The 12,128-nt window shown below is 39.0% G+C and overlaps 1 protein-coding gene across 3 annotated transcripts in view; it reads right to left on the bottom strand.

The window, feature by feature from the left end:
- Window positions 1–12,128, bottom strand: part of SCAF4 (SR-related CTD-associated factor 4) — a 62,683-nt gene that overhangs the window by 5,712 nt on the left and 44,843 nt on the right. For 2 of the 3 annotated variants that reach the window (XM_011954972.1, XM_011954973.1), the window contains 3 exons: window positions 9,752–9,917; window positions 9,578–9,664; window positions 9,230–9,421 (listed from right to left, as the gene is read on the bottom strand). In XM_011954972.1, the coding sequence (XP_011810362.1) occupies window positions 9,230–9,421; window positions 9,578–9,664; window positions 9,752–9,917 (445 nt within the window). The remainder of the gene's footprint in view (window positions 1–9,229; window positions 9,422–9,577; window positions 9,665–9,751; window positions 9,918–12,128) is intronic. The other variant, XM_011954974.1, reaches the window with a different exon arrangement.

Raw genomic sequence — 12,128 nt, 5'->3', positions numbered from 1 at the left:
CAAAGATGCCTGAAATGGTGTGAAATAAAGAACAAGTACATTAAAGGGCTATGGGGGAAGTGGGAAAAAGGAAGGTTGATTTCATAGTTGGAGTCCAATGTGGACCCTGAAATCTCAGGAAAATGTGCATAAGGGATACAAAAGGCATATAAATGAATAGGGTGGCTTTCTGTCAAAGACCAGAGTGTATGCAGTCAGGGAGACAGGTATAAAACATAAAATGTATAACGTCTGATTTAAATACTGTGGGAGTGACCAACTGCATCAGCTGCAGAGGATGCAAAATTTCAGTGAGATCTTTACAGAAAGAGGAACGAGTCAGTTCTTCTACCTGTTTTGGTCAACAACCCTATCTTCCATTCTACCAGAGCCACCACCTCTAGGAGCTCTAGATGTTTGATCACTAATAAAGTAATTTCATTACTTCCAAATTCCCAGTTTCAAGTACCCTACTCTTTACCCGCTTCTCCTCTTTGCAGATCATTCTCTCCATATCTCCTTTCCCCAAACAATCTTCAATCCCACCAGGCTCATGCCCCCCACCGCCAAGGCCCTTCATGTTTTTATCTTCCTCCTTACCTGCTTTGGAGTCCATGGCTCTCCCTCACCATATCTGCCTGGAAAATCCCCAACACTGGTTTTAAACGCAACTCTTCTGCCTAATCTCCACCTGGACGTGAAGTATGCTGACCGCTCTCATTTCAAATTTTCCTAACTACAACCCAAGTGCACCCTTCATTCTGGCCAGTAATCTAACATTTTCCTAGTCAATCCACATTCTCATGTCCTGGATGAGGACACATGTTCAAGTTTCTCCTTAATCCTGTCTACTCTTAGTTGTTTGGTAATTTGAGTAAGGTAAAATTCACACAGCCTGTAATTTACCCACATAAATGTACAATTCAATGGGTTTAGTATATTCACAGAATTGGACAACTATCACAATCAACTTTAGAACATTTTTATTACCCTAAAAGGAAATCCTGAACCATAGGCCATCTGTTTCCCAGCTTTCCCCTCATTTGTCCCAGCCCCAAGCAACCACATAATGTTTTCTGTCTCTGTGGATTTGCCTATTAACATTTTGTATAAATGGAATCATAAAATATGTGGTCCCGTGTGACTGACTTTCGCTTGGTGTATCTTCTCAAGGTTCACCCATGTTACATGTTTAAGTCCTTCATTTTTTATTACTAATATCCCATTACATGAATATACCATATTTTAGTTACCCTAGTTGGCTTATCATTTTTTAAAAAAAGGTCTTTAGAAAAGGACTTTTTCATCCACCCACATACCACCAAATCTACCAATTTACTTGCACATGAATCCACATTAGTCCTACTGTCTGTGACCGTCCGTGCTCCAACGGTTACACCCACTGTTCGTACCCTGGATCTATCCCCTCTCACCTACATCACAACCTAGCACACAGCCCTTCTTGCTTGCACCAACATGTTCCCCTCTACTGGGCTTCCCAATAGTAAGTATGCCGTAGTTTTTGTCCATCTTTCAGAAACAAGAACAAAAACGAGAAACTCCCTCACCCTGCATCTCCTTTCAGATGTCACCTCATTTTGTTGTTCTCCTCTATAGCAAATCTCCTGAGATGTTCAAAATCCTAATTGTATCCTTCATCTCCCATTCTCTGACAACCCTATATAACTGGGATTTGAATTCATCAATCCAATGAAAGCACTTTTCTCGAGGTCACCAGGAGCCTTCATTTTGCTAAATCCAGCTGCCAAGTCGCAGCCCTCTTTCTTCATCCATCAGCGTCATCTGATAATTCACTTCTCTCTCCCTCTTTCCTGCCTAGGAACTATACTTGGCTTCCAGATTATCTCCCTCTACATTTGCATCCTAGACCACGGGCTGTATCTTCTCAGTATCCTTTGCTGGAGAATACAGTATAGATAGTGGTCAAAAGCACAGGCTCCTGTTGGAGTGAGACTACCTCAAATTCTAACATTGCTACTTGCAGCTACATGACCCTCGTAAGGTTATTTCATCTCCAAGTGTTTCAGTTTCCCCATCTATAAAACGAAGATAACCCTGAGGGCTGCAAGGCTTAAATGATTAATATATACAAACTGCTGAAGAGTTTCTGGCACGTGGAACTGTCTTAGCTCTCAGCATCATATTCTTAGCTGCCAAATGCTGAAGAATTCTTGTCCTCAGACCTCTCACCACTTCTCTATTTACATTCTCTCCTTAGGTAATCTTACAGGCTCCTGTGGCTTTAAATATTATCTTTATCTGCTAAAGATGCCAGAATTTACATCTCTATTAGATGTTACCAGTAGTTTACCTGACCTCTGTACCTGGGTATCAAAGTTAGAATATCCAACATTTTAATTTGATAGGCTCCCCTCAAACCCACTCCTACCGATTTGCGCATCACAGGAATGGCAATTACATCTACCAGTTGCTCACATAAAAAACTTGAGTCATTCTTGACTCTCTTTCACATTCGTATTTACATAATATGGCAATTCTGAAGGCTCTATCTTCAAAATATATTCAGGCTCTAACCACTTATCACCTCCGCTGCACCAGCCCAACGTGGGCTAGCTCCCATCTCATCTGCTGCAACAGCATCAGAACGGGTCTCCTTTCCACTCTTAACATCTTCTAGAGTCTGTTTCTCTAACAGCCACAGTAATACTTTAAAAACGGTAGATCAGATCATGGCGTAGGTAAAAGACTACACCATTTCCCACTGCACTCAAGGCCTAGTGCTCAACAACCTTTTCTAAGCTCATCTCCTGCCACTTTCTTCCCTTTGCTTTCCCTTCCCACTGTGGTCCTTCAACAACCCATGCTCCATCTCAATTCAGGCCCTTTCCTTTGGTCCTCACTCTACATTCCTTTCCCCTGTATTTACATGAGGGTATTCTCTTCACCACTGGTTCAGATGCCTTCCCTAGCAATCATATTTAAAATTGTACACATCCGTGTTACACCCTGAAATTGCCTGTCCTGTTTTACTCTCTTCACAGAAACATCTCCATGTTAAATTATTAGCCCAGGTCTGCGAAAATATAAACTCCAGAAAGACAGGTTTTGTTCATTCTGGTATTTCCAGTACCTAGAAGGGTGCCTGGCACACAATGGTTATTGATTAGATATTTATTGAACATATGAATGGTGTTTGCAGAGGTGATGACCAAACTCATCAAGGAGAAGATACCTCTCAGGGGATTAAGAATAGAGGCTACAAGGTCCAGGTCTTTTCCCAGGGTGGTAAGAATCTTTCCAGCATAAACCTAGGAGGACTTGAACTTTGAGAAAGGATGCAGTTTTCTTTCAACCTCCTTTTCTGTCCCTTGTTGCAGTTCCACCGTTTTGATTTGATCTCTACAGAATGAGTGTCACTGTAGTATTTTGCATGAACTCAAAATTAAAATTTTCCCACATGAAGAAAACGATGTATCAACCACTCTTATCTCTTTCATCAATGCCTGAAGATCCCTAAGCATATATCCCTGGGTATTTTTTAAATCATCAAGTATTTTCCTTTTCTCATTTCAGATCTGCAGAAAACTGAAATCACAGTACAACCAACATGTTATTTCCTTTGCCTAGATTCACCAGTAACATTTAGGCCTATTTATTCTGCAAACACTCCTAGGCTATTCTTATGGAAGGCACTATGTTCTGAGAGCTGGGGAAAATGGAAGAAAAAGGAGCTAATTTTCAAAGAATGAGAAAAAGCATCTTTCAGATCATATTATACATTAAGATTATATTTTAAAAATGATGCTTAGAATGTTAGCAAGAGATTCTTAAGAGAAATTTGAGTTTTCAATAATACATAGTGCAGATATACTGAGATGTGACTCATCTATTTTTGGCATAAGGGTACATTATGCTTTGATAACATCTAATACATGAAAAACAGAATTACAAGTGAAATTGGAGAATAATAATCTTTTTTAAATGGTTGGTTTTTTCAAAATAATGTACAGCAGGCTCTGTATGGTCAACTTCCTACAGATTTGCTTTTTGGAATTTCAGTTAGTATAATAATAATTACTAAGTATATTACTATAATTGACAAAGTACAATAGCTATGAGTTAAAATTTCACTATTAGAGTCAATAAATTTGAAATCTAAAATTAACTTTCTATCCCTGAATGAGATTATCTGTAGGCAATTTTATTTTCAATATTAGCTAGAAAAAAATCTTACCTGAAATTCTTTACAGCAATTAACTGTCTACCAAAATCAACCTAGAGCCCAGAGTTACTACCGCTCCCACCTTCCTCAAGAGGTCCCTCAGAGAGATTTAAATTCAAGACATTCTTCAGATTTGCACTCTAGAGCAGTCTAGGAAGTGACAGCCCAGGAGAAGTGGAGACCATGTGTTAAAACATTTCAAGGTTTTCTGCAAGACTTTCTCCATTTCATTTGAAGTGCTTTGCCTTGTGAGAAACTATGGTGTGTGTTCACCTGTAAATTCATATCCATGTCAAATATTTGTTGTAGATTAATCACTATTTTGCATTATCCACTGTATCCAATGAACAATGTTATATACTAAGTTGAAGGTACTGTAATTTGTATTTAAGAACCATTTCTACTATATAACACTAGTGGAATAACATAATACAATAATTAGAGTGCCAATTCAAATATTTTAAAGCTTTCAAAGAACACTTTTACAGGATAAGTGAACAGGCTTTTTGGGTACCAAATCAAATACCTGACATATCACTCTAGCTTATAATTTAATGTAACCAAATATTAAAGTTCAAACAAAATTAAAACACAAAAATTGTTTTTTAAAAAATTACATATTATGTTAGTACTTTAAAAATTCTACTTCCTAGAATTTTCTTCAGGCTTCCTTTTAACGTCAGTGGCTAACTAGTGCATTACTAGTAGACTGCTGCTTTAATTAAATTCTATTAATATTGCCAAAAATGAGCTATTAAAAAATCTAAAATTCTAGACAGAAACTATGCAAAGAAATCCAAACTTAAGTGAAATCATCAAAATCAAATTCCAACTGATACTGGATATTGATATTGCTGGCAAAGTTACTCGTCTTCTAGGCAGTTTCAGGGATCATAACGACAGCATAAAAACATTTATGCTTGTTTAAATGTAATTCACAAACCAATTCTGTCCCCACAATTTCCTGAGGTGTCCAAATCTGGAATCACCAACTCAAACGTCTACTGAAGCCATGCCAGGACTGCAGTGCATCACACCACTGCCTAGTAATTCAGCCACAGGCCACCAGCTTGTGACTCTTGCTTTAAAACCTTTGGTAACAAAAATTACAAGTAGGAAGTGATCTTACAAATACCCAATTCTTATTTATAAATTTTACCATCAGCTACAGTAGTGTGACAAAAACTGGTGGTAATCTCTTCATATTGATAATTAATGAATAAATATACTTGTCAAGAAAGAGGCTTTGATTTCCCATAAAAGGAATGAGTTCGACCTAGAACAGTTTTTGCTTGAGAAGATATTTTGGATATACTGGTAACACAGTAGAGATAGGTAACACAAACAAACATTTTTTTGTGTATTCTTTTTTATTGTTTGGAACACCAAAGTAACCCAAACTTTACATTTACAATGAACTTTTTAATAAAAATAGGCTGTACATATTAGAGATACATGTTATACAAAAGATTTTGAAAAGTAAACACAAACACTTATACAGTAAAGAGAATGAACTGAATTGCTATCATTTTTAATATTCCTTCTCTCCTAAGGGACCAACAACTGTAGAATGTTATCTTTAGCTTTTATGAAACTCCCACCATGGTAGCTATTTTGCTGTGTGAGATTTCTTTAAAATCAAGTCATAATGAATTATTATTGTGCATCAAGTAATTTTATATTTTCAGATTATCAGTATTACTGAAAGAATCAAAAATCTCTAAAAGTTGGTTTTATTCCCTCCTAATTCAGTAGTACAACTCAACTAATTACTCCCAAACTAACACCCGCACTTAAGTCTGATGATACAACCAAACCATCCTTAAGGCACCACTGCCTCTTTCCAGTATAATCAGGCTTCACTACAGAATTTTTGGAGACCCACTGAACAACTGTGTGGCACTTACTACTTTAAAAATATTGCCACATTTCACAAATTTAGATCCAAGAACTCAGTTAAGTCTCACTCACTGGAAAAACTATAGATATCTAGTAGGTGTGCTATTTATCACTAAACTGACACATTTTCTCATTAAGCCAAATGATGGAACTTTAATATGTATAAATTTATGATCTAATCTATCTTGAAAATATGTGAGGCAACTATGTCAAGATAAATTTTTTTTCCTAAAAAGTAGGCTGGATGCAGTCGCTCACAAGGTCAAGAGATCAAGACCATCCTGGCCAACATGGTGAAACGCCATCTCTACTAAAAATACAAAACTTAGCTGGGCATGGTGGCACACACCTGTAGTCCCAGCTACTTGGAAGGCTGAGGCACGAGAATCGCTTGAACTCGGGAGGCGGAGGCTGCAGTGAGATGAGACTGCGCCACTGCACTCCAACCTGGCGACAGAGTGAGCCTCATCTCAAAAAGAAAAAGTTTGCTTCCTCTGTCTGCCAATATTTAAAACGAATCACAGCTGAAGTAATATAATTTTAGAATTGCAAAAGATATTCCTCTCTAGGTGTTATAAATACCATTATGACATTTCTTACCTGTAATATAAGCACCTGCCATTCACTAAGTGCCTGCGCTACAGCAGGCCCCAAAGCAAGTGTCTTATATATGTTAGCCCATTAAATCATCATGACACCATTGTGTCTGTCATTTTTATCCGCCTTTACAGATGAGAAAACTGAAGTTTAGTATCAACTTCTAGACTTACAGTTTTCTGGGGAGCATAACAATTCCTTTTATTATCTTAAAACATTAGAACACCAAGAGGAAATACCAAAGCATCTTAGTTCTGGGATTCCATCACTTGATTATCCCAACCTAATTACTGATCCTTTAGTACTGCAATACTGCAGTGTGGTTACCACATTCCTTTATCAAAATGATAAAACTGGTTAGTCTTGGATGAACCCTTCTCAGCTTGCATACACATTTAAAACTCATTCCTCTATAAGGTCAAAATTCCTGTGATATTCTTTTCAAGACTGCTGACTGAAGGCACATGGAAGGCTTTCTTTCTCATGACTGGAACTAACCTGCTGCATTTTAGTTCAAAGTGCTTATTTCAACCAAACTGTTTTCACTTTTCTTATCAAATTCTAAACCCTTCTGGATTTAGAATAGCCTTCAATTTTAAAATTTTGTTTTAGAATGAAGATAATCATCAGAGGTAAAATATGAACAGTCCTGCATTGAGAACCACCCACTCATGTAACAAATGTTCCCCCTCTCATGGGTCCATCTAGTGGGAGGAAGATGGACACGCAAACAGTATGTCAGGTGATGATAAACGCTACTACTTATTCAGAGTTTAATTACTTTTCTAGCCATGCCTAGCTTACTATGTTTTTTCAAGCTCACCAACTTCTCATCTGTGTTTGGTTTCACATGTTGGATGCAGAAGTTAAATTGTATGTTCAGCAGTGAAAAGAAATAACAGGCAGGGTCTTCAAGACCTAAATGTTAAATCACAGGCAAGTTACTTACTACTCTTCAGGGTTGTTTGAAAGCAGTGGTTATTAAACTTCTGGAGTTCAAGAGATCTTTTCACTCATTCAATAAATGTATTAAGCCCAGTAAAAAACAGAAATGCAGCAATTTTGTAAATAGTTTCAGGTAGTCTAACATCCATGGACCTTAGACTAGGATTCATAATCACGGGTGTGTGTGTGTCTGTGTGTGGGCATGTGGGATGTGAAGACAAGGGGTTGAACAGAAAACTACCCAGATTCTGTGGTTCTTGTGCAATCATGTTAATATGGAGGAAAAAAGCATAACAAAACAGATGCAAACATGTTCCCTGGTTCCTAGTCCAATGTTCCTTCTATGATATGACTTCCATTGGAAGGTAGACCTCTTAAGCAACTTCCTCATTAAACAAATCATTTTCCATCATTATGGTAACTACACTCCTGTATCACTTGTGATAAATTTTAATCCCAAATCCTCTTTTACCATTACCCAATCTGTGTACTAAGGGAAATAAAATCAAGGCTATTATCAGCCTAACCTTAGTCTAGGGGAGGGCAGAATACAGTATACCATTTAAAAGCAAATTGATTTTTTATTATGAATGTAGTACATGCAAAAAATAAAAAATTCCAACAGTACTGAATAGCATAAGTGAAAAGTAAAAGTCCTCCATTACAAACCAATGTCTCACAGTCCTACATCTCAGAAATAATCAATGGGTTCTTTCCTGAAACAACTCAGATGATGAAAGTAAACAGGCATATGCATTTACCTTTGAAAAATACTATAGGCTCACAGGAATAGAACACTGTAATACTCTCAAGATATTAACTTCCAATTAGGGGATTCAAGTGTTCATTATATTTGGCAATACCACTTCAAATGTAACAATTTGTTAATTTAAAAGATGGTCTACTATAACAAGCATGTGATGTATTTATTCATAACTTAAGCAGGCAAGAGTAAGCCCTCTTAAAGATGTAAAAGATCTAAGTTACATTGCCCTTGATCACAGTATTGAAGTTGTGGGTAAAAAGTACAACAGATAAACTCCAGCCAAGTAAACTGAGTGAGTGGGAAAGTGGTACCTCAGGCTGTGCAACTGTTACTCAGAAAACAAAGCCATTTTATTGGAATGTATCAAAGATGACTTCTGTGCTAGCCCACAAAGAATGCTACCCAAGTCCTGGGGTTTCAGATGGATAATAATTGGTCCAGACAGAAAAAAACCTATGCTGTTTAAAGAAATATCTCTTTAAAAGCTGGGAAGAGACTAAGGTTAAGTGAATTACGAACTCTGTACCAATTCCTTTGCACAGAGATTACTTTAATCATTTTTCTATACCAAATAAGGATGTGAAGATACAAACTTTTATTCAAGACAGACAAACATGATTTAGTCTTTGAGAGCATCTCTTGGTAAAGATCAAGTACACATATTTGACTTTAAGAAGAAGATCTTCCTCAAAAACAAACAAAAAAACAACCAAAAAAGCCAGTCTTGGAGAAAATTTTACCAAAATTGACATTGTTTTTTAAAAAACCTAACTTGGGGACGGGTGGGGGGTGAGGGGGGGTGGGGCAAGGAAAACTAATGATAAAAGAAAATAACTTACCAAGAAGTGAAACAGGCTGGGTTACAGGAGGGGTGGGCAGATTCGTGGGTGCAGCAGGTGGCACAGCAGAGCCATACATTTTCACACTGTCACCAGACTCGGCGTTTCCTCTAGCCCCAGACACCACTGTTGGAATGGGATTTCCAATAGATAAGTCTTTTGTAGTGTCTTCATTTATACCAGCGATAGTAGCTAAGGAATATAATTATATCAACATGTGAAGCTGAATAATTAATTATCTCCCGGTCAAATTCTTCTGCCATACTATAGACCCTATTACCGGTTCACTCTCCCTCCTACACCCAGCTCCAAGAGGATAAGCAAACACAAAGAAAAAAACATGCTTACAGTTTGGGATGCTTATTGGTGGAGTGTGAGGAGGAGGAATGGATACTGGTGGAGTTATAGGAGGTGGGGGTCCAGGAGGAAGAAAACCTAGAATAAGAAAAATAATGTCAACTTATGCTGTATCACTTCATCGCAGGCTCTAAAGTAAGTATGTTCACAGACAATTTAGTGTACCTGGTGGTAAATGCATTGGGTTGAATCCTGGGCGCAAAAATGGTGGAGGAGGAGGGGGAGGAGGAACACCAGGACCAAAGCCTGGAGGTGGAATTCCCAGAGGAGGCGTGAAAGCAGGTGGCTGGAGAGCACCAACTACAGGTGGACCTGGTTGATGTGGTGGGACCTAGAAAGAAAGACAGAAGAATAAACTACCTATCCAGACACCCTCCTGTCCATATAGTAAGCACAGGTAAAAGAGCATACTGGTGAAAAAAATAGATGTTTCTTAATTTGTGCTTACTAAACCAGTAAATTCATTAAATAACAGGTGGTAACTTCTATTCGTACCAACTGATAGAAATCAAAGCTGTGGGCCAGGTGTGGTGGCTCACACCTGTAATCCTAGCACTCTGGGAATCCGAGGCAGGTGGATCACCTAAGGTCAGGAGTTCCAGACCAGCCCGGCCAACATGGTGAAATCCTGTCTATACTAAAAATACAAAAATTAGCTAGCTGGTTGTGGTGGCAAGTGCCTGTAATCCCAGCTACACCGAAGGCTGAGGCAGGAGAATCGCCTGAACCCGGGAGGTGGAGGTTGCAGTGAACAGAGATTGAGCCACTGCACTCCAGCCTGGGCGACAGAGCGTGACTCCACCTCAAAAAAAAGAAGAAAGAAAGAAAGAAAGAAATCAAAGTCGTGCTCTCTACTTTATGACAGTAAATTCACACTATATTTCATCAGTGTTCTGACATCATGTAATGCATTTTAAAATGTTCCATGGTACTCTTAGCAACATAGCTTTAAGACAGGCTACTTGGCAATTTACACAATGGCTAAGATTACAGGTCCTGGAGCCAAATTGTCTGCTTCTCCCACCCACTTTAGTTAGCTGTGTGACCTCGAGCAAGCCATTTAAACTCTCTAAAATGGGAAAGTGCCAACCACACACAATTATGCAGATTACATGAGTTAATACATACTAAGGGCTGGTGCCTGGCACTTAAATACCCAACAAATGTTAGCTACTTTTTTTTTTTTTAAAGATAAATTTTAACAACCCCCAGCCAGGGTATCAGTCTATGGCCTGTTAGGAAATGGGCCGCACAGCAGTGGGCAAGCAAGTACCACTGCCTGAGCTCTGCCTCCTGTCAGATCAGTGGTAGCATGAGATTGTCATAGGAGAATGGACCCTATCGTGAAATGCACATGTGAGGGATCTAGCTTGGGCACTTCTTATGAGAATCTAACTAATGCCTCATGATCTGAGGTGGAGCAGCTTCATCCTGAAACCATCCTCCATCCCAGTCCATGGAAAAACTGCCTTCCAAGAAACCAGTCCCTGGTGCCGGAAAGGTTGGGGACCGCTATTTAACACAGTAGGCAGGTTTCTGTAAATGAGTGCTGACACACATTGAATTTTGTTTAGAACCTGCACTGGAAGGGCATATCCAGAAGGTCAACTGAAGGGTCTGCCAACTAGGGGAGTCCATTTAAATCACAGCTAAGAATGTAGCAAAGCATACAGCTTTCCCCTCACATTGAGAAAATGAAGACACCAATTCAGATTTTTGTGATAGCTCAGATTTATCTGATTCAGATTTAATGTGAGCAACTGAGGAAGGAAGACAAGAAAAATCTAGTAGATCACACATATAACTATGGGTCAAGTTCTTATAATTTTCTTTTTTTTTTGAGACGGAGTCTCGCTCTGTCGCCCAGGTTGGAGTGCAGTGGCCGGATCTCAGCTCACTGCAAGCTCCGCCTCCTGGGTTTACGCCATTCTCCTGCCTCAGCCTCCCAAGTAGCTGGGACTACAGACGCCCGCCACCTCGCCCGGCTAGTTTTTTGTATTTTTTAGTAGAGACGGGGGTCTCACCATGTTAGCCAGGATGGTCTCGATCACCTGACCTCGTGATCCGCCCGTCTCGGCCTCCCAAAGTGCTGGGATTACAGGCTTGAGCCACCGCGCCCAAGTTCTTATAATTTTCAAAGGGTTTTTCATTTTTCAGCTCTTATGATGTGACAAAAAACATACTGAGTACTTAACACATATTATCTCATTTAACCCTCAAAACAACTCTAACATATGAGGAATGCCAAGGCCAGGAAAGGGAATTTGCACATTTACAAATAGGAAACTGAACCTTAGAGGTTAGGTTACATGCCAAACACTGTACTGCTGAATATAAACAATAGAGTTGAGAATTAAACCCAGTTTTACCAGAATCTAGTATTCTTTTCAAGTAACAGGTTGGTTGAGTAGACAGCAACTATTTTAGAGTAAGAACATATCTTCATGTTAAAAATGGCATTTAATGGCCGGGCGCGGTGGCTCAAGCCTGTAATCCCAGCGCTTTGGGAGGCCGAGACGGGCGGATCACGAGGTCAGGAGAT

Source organism: Colobus angolensis, unplaced genomic scaffold (assembly GCF_000951035.1).
Source record: "Colobus angolensis palliatus isolate OR3802 unplaced genomic scaffold, Cang.pa_1.0 Scaffold390, whole genome shotgun sequence".
Taxonomy (NCBI): Eukaryota; Metazoa; Chordata; class Mammalia; order Primates; family Cercopithecidae; genus Colobus; species Colobus angolensis.
The sequence above is the reverse complement of the archived record's forward strand: the minus strand, read 5'-3'. Positions and strand labels throughout refer to the sequence as shown.